Source organism: Paroedura picta, chromosome 3 (genome assembly GCF_049243985.1).
Source record: "Paroedura picta isolate Pp20150507F chromosome 3, Ppicta_v3.0, whole genome shotgun sequence".
NCBI classification, from domain to species: Eukaryota; Metazoa; Chordata; class Lepidosauria; order Squamata; family Gekkonidae; genus Paroedura; species Paroedura picta.
The window spans coordinates 173,774,650-173,792,561 of NC_135371.1; the positions used below are offsets into that span (position 1 = coordinate 173,774,650).

The following is a 17,912-nucleotide window of genomic DNA, read 5'->3' on the forward strand; positions in this document are numbered from 1 at the left end:
TCTTGTAGATGGGTCATGAGGCCACGAAGGGGTCTGAGGCACAGGCTGAACTAGTAGAGGAGCTTCAGCATGACTCAATGGCGGATTTGCCTCTGCATAATGTGCTCAATGGCCATGAAAAATATCCGGCTGCTAACAAATGGCAACCCTGTTTGCCAAAAGGCTTTCAAGATCCTGCGTTGAACAGGGGGTTGGACTAGATGGCCTGTATGGCCCCTTCCCACTCTAGGATTCTATGATTCTATGATTCTAAGACAAGAGATGCTCAAAGGTGGTGAGACACTGTTTTGCCTCTGCATTGGTACCCTGGACATCCTTGCTGGTCTGCCATCCAAATACTAACCAGGGTAGACTCTGCTTGTCTTCTGAGGTGTTTCACAGGTGTTTTGATTTGGGGGGGGTTTGCTCTGGCATTTATTAGGAGGGGCTAGGGTTCCAGCGAAAAGCAGCACAGTCTCTTACTTGGCAGCCGGGTCATACTCTGACCAGATCCTCTTGAACTCATCGAGATGGTGAGGCCCCAGGATGGACCAGTCTCGGGTTAGGTAGTCGAAATTGTCCATGATGACGGCCACAAAAAGGTTAATGATCTAGAAGAGGTGCATGAGAGCGACTGAGCCGGGGGTCGTCTGCACAGGGCTTTTGACCCACTCCCAGATCGACTTAATCCCTGCAGTCTACACTGAATGCGATTTCTATTTTGATTTCGGGCGTTTTAAATTTTCCCTCTGCAACATGCATGATTGATCCGTGGTGACCCTACCTTCCCCCCGCGATACCCTGGAGTGGATATAAGCCTTGATATTTCAAAAACCACCATGGGTACATGTGCAGATTTTTGCTTTTTTTCGAATTAACTCAATGCTCCGTGCCTCAGAGGAACACAGTCTTCCCTGATTGGCCAAGTCAAAGACTTCCTGGTTCCCGTTTACAAGGCTTCCCTTAAAGAGGCTGAGCTCCAGAAGCCCTAACTTCTCTCAGCAGAGATTTGCCTCTTGTTATTTCCCTCCCCTCGGCTGTCTCCAATCCTCTCCCCACCCTGCTCAAGAGAAGAAAGAGACTCCTGCTGCATTTGGCTCCCCTACCCATTCTGAGCTTCCCCAATCAAGTGCAGAACACTTTCTGTTTCAATTGGGGGAGGGGGGGATAGAGGAAGACCCGAGTTCAAATAGATCTGAATTCAGCAGGACCCACAACGGAGAAAACGAAGTAAGTGCAGAATCAGCCCAGGTCCGAGGTCAGTGGGTGCTCCCAAATAGGCCACCAGGGCTGGCAGGGAAAGCAGAAGTTGAATTAGAATTAGAATTAGAATTAGAATTAGAAGAAAAATTAGAAGAAAAATTAGAAGAAAAATTAGAAGAAAAATTAGAAGAAAAATTAGAAGAAAAATTAGAAGAAAAATTAGAAGAAGAAGAAGTTGGTTCTTAGATGCCGCTTTTCTCTACCCAAAGGAGTCTCAAAGCGGCTTCCAATCCCCTTCCCTTTCCTCTCCCCACAACAGACACCCTGTGAGGGAGGGGAGGCTGAGAGAGCCCTGAGATTACTGAAGAAGAAGAAGAGTTGGTTCTTAGATGCCGCTTTTCTCTCCCCAAAGGAGTCTCAAAGCGGCTTCCAATCACCTTCCCTTCCTCTCCCCACAACAGACACCCTGTGAGAGAGGGGAGGCTGAGAGAGCCCTGAGATTACTGAAGAAGAAGAAGAGTTGGTTCTTATATGCCGCTTTTCCCTACCCGAAGGAGTCTCAAAGCGGCTTACAGTCACCTTCCCTTTCCTCTCCCCACAACAGACACCCTGTGGGGTGGGTGAGGCTGAGAGAGCTCTGATATTCCTGCTCGGTCAGAACAGTTTTCTCAGCGCCGTGGTGAGCCCAAGGTCACCCAGCTGGCTGTATGTGGGGGAGCGCAGAATCGATTAGAAGTCCACACTCCTAAGCACTACACCAAACTGGCTTAGTTGCAGACTAACGGCATTGTCAAAGACCAAACAGTTTCGCTTTGTTTCTGGTAAGTTTTTAAGGCCCCTTTTGGCAAATGTGTTTCATGGAGCCTCATCCTTTATGGGGGAAAAATAGCTGGATCAAAAGAATGCAGGAAGTCCTGTTTGTGCTGCCTGAGAGTTAAGTGCTGTCAAGTAGCTTCCGATCTATGGAATCTCTATGGATTAATGTCTTGCAAATGGAGGCGGGGCGTGGTTCCCTTGATTGAGTCAGTCTGTCTCCTGTCGGGTCTTCCTGTTTTCCTGCTGCCTTCAGCTTTTCCTAGGACTTTGCTAGTGACTACTGTGTACTCAGAGTCTCTTGTGGCACAGAGTGGTGAGGCAGCCAACGTGCTGTGCTGTCTGAAGCTCTGCCCATGAGGCTGGGAGTTCGATCCCAGCAGCCGGCTCAAGGTTGACTCAGCCTTCCATCCTTCCGAGGTCGGTAAAATGAGTACACAGCTTACTTGCTGGGGGGTAAACGGTCATGACTGGGGAAGGCACTGGCAAACCACCCCGTATTGAGTCTGCCATGAAAACGCTAGAGGGCGTCACCCCAAGGGTCAGACATGAACCGGTGCTTGCACAGGGGATACCTTTACCTTTTTATTGTGTACTCACAATGTGACCAAAGTAGGATAACCTCAGTTTGGTCATTTTAGTTTCCAGGGGGAGTTCGGGTGTGATTTTATCTAGAACTTTTGGCACTCCATGGTATTCTTAAAACTCTACTCCAACACCACATTTCAAAGGAATCAACTTTCTTCCTGCCAGCCGTCTTCACTGTCCAACTTTCTCACCCGTAAGTTGGGTAATTATAGAAAACGTAAAATGAAGAAATGCACGCTAGCTGTCCACAAATCAAGAAATGCACTCTAGCTGTCCACAACAGCCATGTATAAGTGTCTAGTTAGAAAGCTGACAGGAAGAAAATAGATTCCTTTGCAACACAGCGTTGGAGGAGAATTTTATAGATACCGCAGACAGCCAAAATGGAAAACAAATGGGTTCCAGATCCGAACAAGCCTGAACCTTTCTGAGAAGCTAAAATGAGTACTGTACTTTGACCACCTCACAAGAAGACAAGAGGATCCCTGCCCCAAAGCATGCCTGTCCTGTGTAATGCCCATGGTGGACTCCGCAGAAGAGAGCAGAGCCCAAGTCAGGGAGCCAAACTGCTGGGCGGAGGGAAAAAGGGGACTCACCAGGAAGGCACAAAGCATGAAGAAGCTGATAAAATAAACAATGGCAAAGTTGCTGCCGCAGGTGAACTCTTCTCCAGGTTCGTAATCGGACTCTGGGTCGCAGCGTTTGCCGGGCAAGCTGGCCAGCATGATCTCTTGCCATGCTTCCCCAGTGGCACACCTGGAGAGGTGGGAGAATGATGGGAATTGAGCTATGTGGATATGAACTGGAATTCCAGGGGATCCCCAGGCCCCACCTGGAGGCTGGAATCCCTGACCCTCAGTGGGGTCCAAGGCCACAGAGTCCCCCTCCCAAGCAGCCCTTTTCTCCAGGGGAACTGATCTCTGCAGCCTGGAGAGAAGCTGGAATTCCAGGGGATCCCCAGGCCCCCCCTGGAGGCTGGCATCCCTGACCCCCAGTGGGGTCCAAGGCCACAGAGTCCCCCCTTCCCAAGCAGCCCTTTTCTCCAGGGGAACTGAGCTCTGTAGTCTGGAGAGGAGCTGGAATTCCAGGGGATCCCCAGGCCCCACCTGGAGGCTGGCATCCCTGACCTTCAGTGGGGTCCAAGGCCACAGTCCCCCTCCAAAGCAGCCCTTTTCTCCAGGGGAATTGATCTCTGCAGTCTGGACTCTAGAGATGAGCTATAATTCCAGAGGATCCCCAAGTCCCACCTGGGGGCTGGCAACCCTAATAACTAAGCCAATCTTCAATGGCCAATCAGAAGACTCATTGGGCAAAAGCCCTGCCTTGCCCCACCCACTTGCTGGGTGTTAGGAAAGGCGCAGACAGGAGGCCGGGCACCACAGGTACCGTGTTGGGTACCCACCATAAACACATCCTAACAATAATCATTTTAGTTCAGAAGATGCGACTGCTCGCCCTATGCTGATCAACCCTGTGACAGTCATTATGAGACAGGCAGCAAACAGAAAACCACAAGGAAGATCCTTCAGCTTCTTCCTCTGTGTCTTTTGGTAGGTCCTCTCTTTCCCCTGGCCTCACAACTTCTCTCTTGCTTTCCCTTCTCCTGTACGCTGGGGCTGAACTGAGCGAGAAGCAAGGAAAACGTGTCGTTCTGGAACGCTTCACAGGAATTGACTTTGAGTCGTTTATTATAGGACAAAGCCCTTAAACACTGCCTTTTGGGTCAGCAGAATCTAAGAAAGCATCTCTTTTTTTCCCCCTGTTCCATTTACACATTCCTCGGGACTGCCACTAAGACGGTCCTTGCGGGAGTGCTTGTCCTCTGCCAGAGAGAGTGAAAAGGGAAAGAAGAGCTCAAAGAGAAGGAGGAGGAGAGATACCTGAATAGCAGCAACACAGCCTGCGGAAAGGTCTGGAAGTTATTGTTGCGGTTGATTGGCGTGCTGTCCTGCAAGGCCACTTTCCCAAAGGTCTGCAAGACAAGGAAATCCATTATTCGGTTTCGGTCACAAAGGTAACCGACGGATCACAGGTGGGAAACGTTTCTTAAGGAAACAGGAATACAGCTGTCTTCTCTTGCTTGAACCCCTGAAAGGGGGGAAAAAAACTCTTGGTGCTGCTAGTTCCGCAGGGCCTGCAAAAGGGAGCTCTTCCACCAGGCATTTAGTTGAGACCAGCAAGATCTGCAGGGCCCCTGTCCCCTCCCTCCCCCAGAAATCCACCCATGCGTTCTACTTTGGACCTGTTTGCATCGTTATACTCTGTTACCTCTGTTAGTTTAATGTTATTGTTAATGTGAAAAGCTGTACTGTTATCTGAATTGTATTGTAAACCACTCTGAGCCTCAGGGGAGGGTGGTATACAAATAAACAAACAAACAAACAAACACACACACATAGCAAGATGGTGTTTTGGGTCCCTAGCAGGGTGAGCCCATGACGAGATGTTCAGACTTCTCACAGATATCTTGTTTTAATTTGCACAGCAGAGACGAGGGGTTTCCCTCAACCTTTCTGAGCCTGTGGGCTAGGGTTGCCAGCTCTGGACTGGAAAATACCTGGAGACTTTGGGGGTGGAGCTGGGAGTAGGTGGGATTTGGGACAGGGAGGGACCTCAGTGGAGTATAATGTTATGGGGTCCCCCTTCCAAAGCAGCCCTTTCCTCCAGGGGAACTGATCACTCTTCCCTGGAGAGGAGCTATAATTCCAGGGGATCCCCAGGCCCCACCTGGAGGTTGGCATCCCGGGGCCCAGCACAATCATGGTGCGCTCTTCTAGCAACCTCAATGCCGAAAATCACATAACTTACTTGGAGATATGGGTGCTTCTGTTTGCTTCTGGTCCCTACTCACCTGCATGCCGATGACAGCGTAGATGAAAAAGATCATGGCGATCAGCAGAGCAACGTATGGCAGGGCCTGGAGGCAAAGCAGACACGGAGTGCATTGGAGTCATTGGGTGGGAACAGCTCCCCCTAGAGCAGGGTGGCCAAACTGTAGCTCAGCCGCCACCCCGCCTCAGGGTCTGCTGATGCCGAGATCAAGAGTGACACATCCACAAGGGTGGCAAAGGTCACGCTGCCTCCGGGGAAAGCTGCTCACCTGGAAGGATTTGATAAAGGTCCAGAGCAGGGTGCGGATCCCCTCCCCTTTGCTGAGCAGCTTCACCAAGCGCATGACACGGAAGAGGCGGAAGAAGGTGATGGAGATGCGGGAGCTATCCTCGGAACTCTGCAGAGAGAGAACCCGGCTCAGAACGTTGACGATCCAAAAACTCCACACACAGATACAGGCACAGACGCTAAATCTGCACATGTGCATCAGGACTGCCTGACTTATGGTGACCCCTCATGAGGTAGTCAAGGCCAGAGATGAGCAGAGGTGGTTGGCCATTGTTGGGCATGGCTACTACGCAGCTTAGGGATGCCAGCCTCCAGGTGGGACCTGGAGATCCCTTGGAATTCCAGCTCCTGTCCAGACTGCAGAGATCAGTTCCCCTGGAGGAAAGGGCTGCTTGGGAGGGGGGACTCTGTGGCCTTGGGCCCCCCTGAGGGTCAGGGATGCCAGCCTCCAGGTGGGGCCTGGGGATCCCCTGGAATTCCAGCTCCTCTCCAGACTGCAGAGATCAGATCCCCTGGAGAAAGGGCTGCTTGGGAGGGGGGACTCTGTGGCCTTGGACCCCACTGAGGGTCAGGGATGCCAGCCTCCAGGTGGGGCCTGGGGATCCCCAGAATTCCAGCTCCTCTCCAGACTGCAGAGATCAGATCCCCTGGAGAAAGGGCTGCTTGGGAGGGGGGACTCTGTGGCCTTGGACCCCACTGAGGGTCAGGGTTGCCAGCCTCCAGGTGGGGCCTGGGGATCCCTTGGAATTCCAGCTCCTGTCCAGACTGCAGAGATCAGTTCCCCTGGAGGAAAGGGCTGCTTGGGAGGGGGGACTCTGTGGCCTTGGGCCCCCCTGAGGGTCAGGGATGCCAGCCTCCAGGTGGGGCCTGGGGATCCCCTGGAATTCCAGCTCCTCTCCAGACTGCAGAGATCAGATCCCCTGGAGAAAGGGCTGCTTGGGAGGGGGGACTCTGTGGCCTTGGACCCCACTGAGGGTCAGGGATGCCAGCCTCCAGGTGGGGCCTGGGGATCCCCAGAATTCCAGCTCCTCTCCAGACTGCAGAGATCAGATCCCCTGGAGAAAGGGCTGCTTGGGAGGGGGGACTCTGTGGCCTTGGACCCCACTGAGGGTCAGGGGTGCCAGCCTCCAGGTGGGGCCTGGTGATCCCCTGGAATTCCAGCTCCTCTCCAGACTGCAGAGATCAGATCCCCTGGAGAAAGGGCTGCTTGGGAGGGGGGACTCTGTGGCCTTGGACCCCACTGAGGGTCAGCGATGCCAGCCTCCAGGTGGGGCCTGGGGATCCCCTGGAATTCCAGCTCCTCTCCAGACTGCAGAGATCAGATCCCCTGGAGAAAGGGCTGCTTGGGAGGGGGGACTCTGTGGCCTTGGACCCCACTGAGGGTCAGGGATGCCAGCCTCCAGGTGGGCCCTGGGGATCCCCTGGAATTCCAGCTCCTCTCCAGACTGCAGAGATCAGATCCCCTGGAGAAAGGGCTGCTTGGGAGGGGGGACTCTGTGGCCTTGGACCCCACTGAGGGTCAGGGATGCCAGCCTCCAGGTGAGGCCTGGGGATCCCCCATAATCAGAGCTCCTCTCCAGACTGCAGAGATCAGTTCCCCTGGAGAAAAGGGCTGCTTGGGAGGGCGACTCTATCACACTGTCCCCCACTGAGTCCCCTGTCCTCCACAGGCTCCATCCCGCAATCTCCATAAGTTTTCCAACTTGGATCTTGCACCCTTAAACACCCTCCCCCACCCCATCCTCAGTTGGAAGCTACAGGAGACCTGGCAATCCTAGCACAGCTGCCTATTTCGGTCCTGACACAGGCGTTTTATTGGTCCTAGGTTAGCAGGAGAAGTGCTAGGCAGTTGCTAGGCAACTATGTTCCTCTCCTTCCCACCCCCCCACTCCATATGCAGCAAAACACAAGTTGAGGCCGAGGGAGAGATGCACATGGCAGGAGAATATGACAGGAACGGCAGCGATTGATGCAGAAGCAAGGGGGAGGGAAGGAAGGTCCAGAGTTCAAGGTGCAGCAATGATCTTCTGATGGCACCAGCAGGTGCGCATTCCATCTTCAAAATGCAAGTCATCTTTGCACGTATGCCCCCTTGCAATCGTGCCACATTCTTATGCCCTCAGCCTTTTCAAGCCCACGGGCACCTTTGGAATTCTGATACAGTGGCTCCTGCAAAATGGCTTCTGCAAAATGGCTTCCACAGGAGGTGGAGCCAGCCACAAAATGGCTGCCCCAGCTTCCCTTAAGGCGCGCAATGAAGAGTCTCAGGCTGGCGTGGCAGTTACCGCTAAAGCAAGGTTTGTGAAGATCTGTGCTTGGTTTCAACTGCTTCCTGGCCAAACCAGGATCAGATTTGGGTGTTCTTTAGCACAATACTGTCCAGACATGGCTCTGAAATGGATAGAGAGAGAGCCAGCAAGTGAACAGTAGTGGCCCCTAAGAAGAGCCCTGCTGGATCAGACCAGTGGTCCATCTAGTCCAGCACCCCAAGGACATCAGAACAGCCCTGCTGGGTCAGACCAGTGGTCCATCTAGTCCAGCATCCCATCTCACACAGAGGCCAACCTGTTCCTCTGGAGGTCCAACAGGAGAGTGTGGAGTCTGAGGCGTTCCTCTGATGTTGCCTCCTGGGGCTAGTATTCAGATGCTGACTGCCTCCGAATGTCTCCATGGCTAGCAGCACTCAGGCCTCTCCCCCCTGAATCTGTCTAACCCATTTTAAAACTATCCACACCTGTGGCTGAGAAAGATGCTAGCCGGCCTCCCATAGCCCACGCTCAAATGTCTCTGGAATTAAATACACCAGCAATACCTCTCCAACATGTCCTCCGTTCTAGCGCAATTAGAAGAAGGGAATGGTGTCGATGAGTGAAGATGGTCAAGGTGAAACCATGCGTCATGACATCCAATGGGAAGCAGTGGAGTGCCAGAAAACAGACGAGTGAGAGAGGAAACAGAATGGAGGCATCGACAGAGACAAACAGAAGAGGCAACTGTGAAGCTGGACAATGGAGAAAGGAACCCCAAAGATGTTTACATGAAGCAGGCTGGTTTCATCTCATGCCTCACTGATGTTCAACATTTGGAGCAGAAAATGGAAGCTGGGACCACATTTCAATTTCTTCCTTTCAAACTGTATTTCTAGTCGTCTTGGTAGCGGAAGTATACTGGAGTTACGCCAACCCTGTTCACATACCGTAGCTAACATGGGATGTGCAGAGATATTCCGCTCGTATTTCTGCACATCTGTGTGTAATAAAGAACGTAGGAGAATCCACATTGGATCAGGCTGAGGGCCCATCCAGTCCAACACTCTGCATCACACAGTTTTCAGGGGACATTCAGGAAGTCTACCACCAGGGCCAGAACTCCAGAAGCCCTCCCATTCTTGCCCCCAAGCACCAACAATATAAAGCATCGCTGCCCCAGACATAAGAATGTAAAAGAAGTCATTTTGGATCAGACCAATGGCCCACCCAGTCCAACACTTTGTGTCACAAAGTGGCCAAAACCCAGAGGCCATCAGGAGGTCCACCAGAAGGGACTTCAGGGGGTCCACCAGATGATGTCCATTTACTTTACAAATGAAACTGAGGACCAGTTTCTAGGAAAATATGGGGTTTAAATCACATGTTCATATATGTATGTAAATCACATGTTCATATATGTATGTAAAATGTATGTAAAATTTCCAGACATTTCAAAGACTTGGGAGGGGGGGAGGGGGACACTTTCCCCCCAAACCCCCAGAAATATTCAGAAAAATGGAAATATATTTAACAATTTCCTATCAAACCTAAACTTCTTAGACTGATTGAACAACATTGACTGCGTGACTTATTACTTAGCATATAAAATTGAAGTATTTGGCAAATGTATTGAATGTAAAAGTAGAAATATCATCTATTTTCTATAAGAAACATTCCCAGTATATCAACTACTTGAATAACAGTTGCAAACTGTTTCAACCCCCTGCTACCATGGCACATGTATCTTTAATTTTTGCCATCTGAGATGTAGGGAAAAAATAACAGGTGAAGGCAGAAAACAAATTCTGGAGGAAGCAAACAGAAGTATGCTATTTGAACCAAGATTCCCTCACAAAGTTACATAGGCCGGACTTCCAGGATATTTGGATATTAAACAAATCACGTAACAACAAAATATTGAACTCTATGTGCTATTACTAAGCACATTCAACCACATTAATTGTTGACGGGCTTTATATTTAACCTCCCCAAAGTTCTTGCTGTATTTGTTTACAGTATAAAAGATCTTTGAAAAGTACCCTCTAAAATTTCCCAGATTTTTGGAAAAATTGAGGAAATCCACAGACTTTTTCATGCTGTACATATGAAATGAGTGAAATGCTTTGTAAGACAAAGGTATTTTTTCTTCTCAAAAAGACAAAGTATTTCATAAGTTTTTTTTCCCAATACTCCATCCCCCAATTTCTTCATGGGAAAACCTGCAAAAACCCTCAGATTTCTTTTCACTCGATGCATTCTCAGTGTGAAAAAAACTTGCCTCCAGAAGCATTTTACTCATTCTAAAACATAAAATATTTCACAGGTTTTCCCACCACCACCCCCAATGCTTCCCCCAAATATTTTCTTTTTTACGGGGGTGACTTTGTTTCCAAATCCCACCCCCCGAAAAAACCCTTCACATCTCCAAACATAACATGAGATTATGCCTGTATAATAAAATCAGAGTCCAGTAGCACCTTTAAGACCAACAAAGATTGATTCAAGGCATGCTTGCACTCGAAAGCTCACGCCTTGAATAAATCTTTGTTGGTCTTAAAGGTGCTCCTGGACTCTGATTTTATTGTGCTACTTCAGACCAACACGGCTACTTATTTGAACCAATGCCTGTATGAAGAAAAATCAAATGTACACTTGAGGAAAGGACATCCATGACATACACAATGAAACCCGGCATTTTTGAACCCTTTCCAAAACTTTACTGCAGAAATGCTCCATGTCTGATCAGAGGGCAGCTGTGATGGTTTACAGTAGAACAGCTAGAGCCAGCAAGATAGTCAGTGTATGAGCATTTGGTAATCAGTGCTCTTTCAGGTGCTTTGACTCTCAAAAACTCATATCTCAAAAATCTTGTTGATAACAAAGTTGCCACAGGACTCGAATCTAGCTATTTGAATGCAACCTAGGTAACAACAGCCAAGAAGAGACCAAGGGATCACTCACATTGACTTCTGTGACGGCGATATCCACAACGCTCCCCACCACGATGAGCGCATCGAAAGTGTTCCATGCGTCGGCAAAGTAGTGCTGCAAGAGACCAACAGAAATGTCCTCATTGGGGCCAGGTATTGCCTGCATTCCTGGGAAGGCCAGCCAAAGCTAGCCTTAGATACATCCTTCACACACAGAGAAGTCTCCCAGCAGGACGTGCTCAACAGTTGCCTCTCATTGGTTAGGTGTTTAGCCTCCTTGGCCCTTGCTTGCCTTCTGTGTTTCATCTTATATCCTCTCTTCTTCTTCATGGACTCATAGAATCATAGATTCTTCTTCTCTCTTATCTGGGCTTGGAGCTGTAGAAAGTTAACCTGGTTTTGAAGCTAACCTGTTCACAACGAGTTCAGTGTCCCTACATTAATACGTCATGCAAGACATGCTTCTATTTTTGTGCGTAAAATTTCTTTCTCTCCTTACCACTGGAATCTGATCATCTTTGTAATTGGTTTGAACAGCACTTCTTCCTTAACCAGATGTGAAGAAAGGCATTTCTGGGGTAGAGGTCATGAGTAAAGCCAGGAGGTTTTAAAAGTTTTTCTTTCTGGACAGAGAACAGGCTGGGAGGAGGGAGTCACTTCAACTACCTTTTAAGAAATGCTAATAGGTCCAGCTAAAAAGAATAGGATGGTCCACTCTCCCTAGCCTCCTCCCCAAGCAGAGAACAGAGATTTGGAGGAACTGGAGACTAGAGATAATTCAGGAAGTCTCTTCCTGGAAAAGCTTCTTTGACTGGCCTGACCTGGCAAGTGGGTGGGGGAAAGAGAGGTGATAAAATTGAAGAAAGAAAGGAGGAAGGGCTCTTTGATGCTGAGTCCATCAGAACAGACAGAGCTCTTAACTGAGGTCTGGAGGAGGAGGCAGTTACCATGTACGGGCCTAGACAGCCAGAGGAAGCTACGAGGCAATGGAAACTCTAAGATAATGGATCTCTATCTCTAATATCCTAAAGTAAGAAGTCTGTCCTATATTTTGACATCTGATAGGGCATGTATAGAGAGTCTCTTGCTCAATCTGGTGCTGTGCTAAAAGTATGCTTGCGAACATTTTCTCTTTAATAAATTTATAACTTTTGATGCTGGTACTGGTTCTCTGTACCACATAGACCTCCACTGTCTTGGACATGCTATTTTAAAAGGAATGCCAGGAGGAAGGCAGGACTCATCCTTCAGGAGCATACAAAGCAGTAAATGTTCCCCATGGTGACCAGGTGCTGGGCAGCGAGAGACACAGAGGCAAGGCCTCAGAACGTGGAAGGGAAGCTGGGAGTCCTGACTCTCCCAGAGGGCAATTCCTCACAAGAGTCAGGTGGTGTCAGTGAGTTTAAAAAGCCTCTCCAGGACATGAGAAAACCTTGGAGGGCAAGGTGGAACAGGGCTTGCAGGCCAGAGTGGGCGTGTTGAGCTACGCTGGGAAGCATATATAATATTTAACCCAATAGAAGAAGAAGAAGAAGAAGAAGAAGAAGAAGAAGAAGAAGAAGAAGAAGAAGAAGAAGAAGAAGAAGAAGAAGAAGAAGAAGAAGAAGAAGTTGGTTCTTATATGCCGCTTTTCTCTACCCGAAGGAGTCTCAAAGCAGTTTACAGTCGCCTTCCCTTTCCTCTCCCCACAGCAGACACCCTGTGGGGTGGGTGAGGCTGAGAGAGCGCTGATATCACTGCCCAGTGAGAACAGTTTTATCAGTGCTGTGACTAACCTAAGGTCACCCAGCTGGCTGCATGTGGGGGAGTGCAGAATCGAACCCGGCATGCCAGATTAGAAGTCCACACTCCTAACCACGACACCAAACTGGCTCTCTATTGTTTGGGGGAAGCAGGGAAGGGAAGCAGCCCCCTCCCCCAATCACCCCTTCATCAAAACTCTCCATCCTCAAACCTTGGGCTTGAAGGCGATGATCTTCAGCACCATCTCAACGGTGAAGAGGCCTGTGAAGACCATGTTGAGCAGGTCCATGACATAGTTGAAGGGCATCGACTGTTCGTGGTGCTGGAAAAAAAGGAGGCGGGGATATGAGCCAATTCATTCTTGTAAAACTGCACTGAACCACAAGCAAAGGCGGGATTTAAACGTGCCCCAAATGCTGGTGTTGACTTGGAGAAGGATATTAGTGTGGGAAAATGACACCTACACACTCCTTGTGAGATTCAAGCGGGCAGCCGTGTTGGTCTGAAGTATCACAACAGCATCAGAGTCCAGTAGCACCTGCCTGGTGTCTTTGTTGTTCTTAAAGGTGCTTCTGGACTCTGATTCTGTTGTGACACTCCTTGTGGTTCAAGTGTCAGACTAGGGTCTGGGAGATTCGGGTTCGTATCCTTGTTCTGCCATGGCAGCTCAAAGGGTGACCTTGAGCTTGTCACTCTCTTAGCCTGATCTTCTGCTTTAGGATGCTCTGGGCTAATCCTGTGTTGAGCAGGGGGTTGGACTAGATGGCCTGTATGGCCCCTTCCAACTCTATGATTCTATGATTCTATGATTCTATGATTCTCACAGAGTGGTTGTGAGGCTGAAACGGAGAAAAGGAGAATGGAGTAAGCCGCTTTTGGGTCTTCGCTGCGGAGAAGGCAGGGTAGAAATGAAGAAAATACACACACAGACACAATCTGTGCATGAACTACAAAGTTCAAATTAAACTACAAGTACAACGATATAGGCTAGACATCAGGAAAAAGTTTTTCACAGTCAGAGTAGTTCAGCAGTGGAATAGGCTGCCTAAGGAGGTGGTGAGCTCCCCCTCCCTGGCAGTCTTCAAGCAAAGGTTGGATACACACTTTCCTTGGATGCTTTAGGATGCTTAGGGCTGCTCCTGTGTTGAGCAGGGGGTTGGACTACATGGCCTTTATGACCCCTTCCAACTCTATGATTCTATGATTCTATGAATGGGCCAGGCTTGTAATAGTCTCTGTTGTGCCCAGTTTGGACCTGAATGGCCTCCGTCGCCAGCCTCCCCTTGCATGCACAAACACCAACTAAGGTTCCCAGCTCGGGCTTGGGAAATGCCCAGAGGTTTTGGGGGTGGAGCCTGAGGAGGGTGGGGTTAGGGAAGTGGCTTCTAAAGTGTCCTTTTCCTCCAGGGGCCCTGATCCTAGCTACCTGGAAATCAGTTGTAATCCCAGGGAATCTCCAGCCACCAGCTGGAGTCTGGCAACCATAACACCAGCCTTGCTTCCAAGGACTGCCCTCTCTCACCTGTACGGCTAGCGCAATAGTGTTGAGCAGGATAAGCACGAACATGATGTACTCGAAGCCCGTGGAGTTGACCATGTACCAGACCTTGTACTGGTATTTGTTCTTGGGGATGTAGCGCCGCAACGGCTGGGCCTTCAGGGCATATTCCACGCACTGGCGCTGTGGGCAGGAGGAGGAGGAAAGAGACTGAGCTGGCAGGGCACGAACAAGCCCCTTATGCTAAAATCTTCCAAATTGTTATGGAAAGCTTCCTTTCTAAATTCTTTCAAAATGAGAAGGGGAGAGGGAATCCAGCCCAGCAACTAAATGAGAAGGGAGGGAGGGAGGGAGGAACCTAGGCAGGGTCTGATGCCACAGAGTCCCCCCCCCCAAAAAAAGTAGTTATATTCTCCAGAGGAACTGTTCTCTACATTCTGGGGGCCATTTCGCACGGGGATCTTTGTTGCAAATTGGTCACTGAATGAAAAATCGCCATTTAAAATAGTGGAATTCGTCGTTTTGCACACCTGGCTTTGTAGTGGAATCAGTTGCGTTTTTTAGCGTTTCCCACAGGCTTCCGGTCTCGGCAGAAATCGCTAGAAAGGAAGCGCTATTGCCAAGCTCGTCCCGCCCCTGGCCGTCAAGCAGCCAATGGGCAGCCGTTAGCATGCTCCCAAACAGCCGCTTTCCCTTTAAGAAAGGTTTTTTAAAAAAAAACAGACCCATAGCAACGAATCTAGGTAGATTCGTTGCTACGGAGAGACCCATCCAGCTGCCTAATGTGAGCTGTCGTTTGATTGTATGATCGTTTGCACGCTGCCTCGAGTGATAAAAAAAAATTCCCCCCCCCTTCTCACGGGCTCGATTTTCGGCTGAATTTATGTGTAAAAAATAAAGGGACTTTATTTCAGCAAACGGGCTTTTAAGTGGTTTGTGCTTAGTGACTAAAGGTGAAGGACTGAAGCCAGGGAAGCCTCTAAACAGAAAGAGGCTCGCCGGTGCGTTTATCCCCGCTCGCTCCGAGAAAAAAAAATGGCGATCGCTTCGCCGGAAGTTTGGAGGAGAGAGCCAGGGGGAGGGACTTTGAAGAACCAGCAACAATGGTAACGCACAGGTCTTTAGCGCTAGTGTTGCAGATTGGTTGCAGGAGTGTATCGCTATCCGGAGGGTGAATCCACTTTTCTGGATTCCCCTGAAAGCGCCACAACGAAGCGCTTTTGGCGGGTCGGTTTCAGGATTGTTGCAGATTGTCTACGACGTCGTGGGTTATGGCAAATTAGTAGCGTTTCCAATTAGCAACCATTGTGCTATTTTGAAGCCGTGCGAAATGGCCCTGGAGATCCGCTGTAATTTCAGGAGCTCTCTGGGGTCCTGTTTTCTGTTCTACATGCGTTATGCTCCCTCTAGTGGCTGCTTTGATATTATGCCAGCTTATTTCCAGCATAAATACCTGCAGGTTTGCACTGTAGGTTTTTAAGCTGGAAAGAAACGGGTATAATAATGCCATGTAATACTGAATCAACAACCAGGTAGGGCATATGTGTGGAAAAGAACCGCACTTCCTCTGAAGAAACAGGAATTCAGAAGTGAGGAAATTGAGAAAACAGAAAAGCTGAATGGCTGGGCAATTCTGCTATATTAACACATACCTATCCCCCAATAGAACCTTTGCCTAGAGAGTTCAGGCTAGCCCGACTTTGTCGGACCTCAGAAGCTAAACAGGGTCTTAGTATCCAGAAAAGGTTCCTAAGAGTTAGAGGAGTTTTTCAGTGGAACAGGCTTCCTTGGGAGGTGGTGGGTTCTCCATCTTTGGAGATTTTTAAACAGAGGCTGGAGAGCCATCTGACGGAGAGGCTGATTCTGTGAACTTAGGCAGACTGTGAGTGGGTGGGCAGAAGGGACTGTGTCAGTGCTTGGCTCTTGTGGCTCTTTCTTGCATGCCCAATCGCCACTTTGGGATCAGAGGTGAATTTCTTTCAGGCCAGACTGGCCAGAGATTTTCTTATTTTTGGAGGGGAGGGCGGAACATCATCTGGGCATGGAATTGAGGTCACTGTAGGTGGGCAGGTCGTTGTGAATTTCCTGAATTCTGCGGAGGGTGGGACTAGATTACCCTGGAGGTCGCTTCCAACTCTATGATTCTATGGTTTGCCTAGTATTTGGATGGGAGACCTCCAAGGAATGCCAGAGTCTTGACGTGGAGGCAAGCCATGGCAAACCACCAACGAACATCTCTTGCTTGAAGACCCTATGAGGTCCCCGTAAGTCAGTAGGTTTCTGTAAGTCCGTCGTGACTTACCATCCCCAATAGATGGCTGGTCACCCAAGTGTGTGTGTGTGTGTGGGGGGGAACGGGTACCTGGTTCTTATCGAGCTCACAGTTCTTGTACTCTTGCTCCCCTTGGGCTCGAAAAGTGATGATGACGAAGCCCACAAAGATGTTCATCATGAAGAAGGCGATGATGATGATGTAGACGATGAAGAAGATGGAGATCTCCACCCGGTAGTTGTAGATGGGGCCTTTGTTCTCGTCGTTCGCGTCAATGGCTCTGTACAGCAGCCTGTACGGGAGGAGGCGGGGAAGAGAAAGTTTGCAGAGGCAACGAGAGGTGCTAGAGGCCGATGGGTGCGGAATGTGTATAGCCGGCTGCTAGGGTGACCAGCTGTGCTGGGAAACATCTGGAGATTTCAGAGGGTGGAGCCAGGGGAGGGAGTGGTTTGGGAAGGGGAGGGACCTCAGCAGACCATAATGTCATATAGTCCACCTTGTCATATAGTCCAAAAGACATCATTTTCTCCAGGGCAGGTGATCTTGGTCATTTGTAATAGCAGACCTCCAGGCCCCACCTGGAGGTTGGCGACCCTACCAGCAGGCTCCTCTTGAGATGAGTAAATGAGCCTTAATAGAAGGCTTAAAGGAGTATCGAAGTGGCCATGACAGAACCTGCATTGTTGAACACACCCTCTGGGTTTTTCCAGAGACAGATAGAGCCAGGCCACACACACACACACCTTTTCCCATGAAGTTTGGGCGCAAAGTGGTTGTTCTCACAGTTGCACATTCAGCCAGGGGCTAACAGCCCAGCTAGGCCGTTTGGCATTCCACTAGAAAGATAACAACAGCAGTCTCAGGAAGCAGGAGGAACAGAACCAGGAGGGAAGGCAGGCTGAAAATCCACCTGGGTAGGAAGGCATGGAAACCAGGGGGAAGAGGTACTTGACACCATGTCTCCACTTGGAAAAGGCAGACATGTTTCTCAGTGGAACAGGCTTCCTCGGGAGGTGGTGGGTTCTCCATCTTTGGAGATTTTTAAACAGAGGCTGGAGAGCCATCTGACGGAGAGGCTGATTCATGAAAGGTTCAAGGGGGTGGCAGGTGACAGTGGATGAGCGATAGGATTACAAGGGACCTCCTGGGTCATCTAGTCCAACCCCCTGCACTATGCAGGACACTCACAACCCTAACAGGGTCCTGCACAGTGCAGGGGGTTGGACTAGATGACCCAGGAGGTCACTTCCAACTCTATTATTCCATGATTCTATGATTCTATGATTTTATGTTTCCTGAAGGCCCTCTAAAAGCTGCAGCCAACTCTGACTGGAGACTGCTCCATGAGGACCGTTCTAACAGGACTGTAACTAGCTCAATGTGGAGTTCATGTGGAGGAGAAGTGGGGAATCAAACCTGGCTTGTCAGATTAGAAGCTGCCGCTCTTAACCACCACACCAAGGTGGCACAAAGATATGCTGAGGGTGGCAAAATAAGAGCTGCCCCCTTTATCAACA

At 49.6% G+C, this 17,912-nt stretch overlaps 1 protein-coding gene across 1 annotated transcript in view; it reads right to left on the reverse strand.

Moving 5' to 3' along the window:
* The window catches only part of CACNA1F (calcium voltage-gated channel subunit alpha1 F), a 70,512-nt gene that overhangs the window by 12,376 nt on the left and 40,224 nt on the right, over positions 1-17,912 (reverse strand). The window contains exons 28-37 of the mRNA XM_077329724.1: positions 16,486-16,687; positions 14,148-14,306; positions 12,837-12,947; positions 10,914-10,997; positions 8,516-8,536; positions 5,684-5,812; positions 5,435-5,500; positions 4,464-4,555; positions 3,180-3,339; positions 463-590 (exon numbers count right to left, since the gene is read on the reverse strand). Coding sequence (XP_077185839.1) covers positions 463-590; positions 3,180-3,339; positions 4,464-4,555; positions 5,435-5,500; positions 5,684-5,812; positions 8,516-8,536; positions 10,914-10,997; positions 12,837-12,947; positions 14,148-14,306; positions 16,486-16,687 — 1,152 coding nt within the window. The remainder of the gene's footprint in view (positions 1-462; positions 591-3,179; positions 3,340-4,463; positions 4,556-5,434; positions 5,501-5,683; positions 5,813-8,515; positions 8,537-10,913; positions 10,998-12,836; positions 12,948-14,147; positions 14,307-16,485; positions 16,688-17,912) is intronic.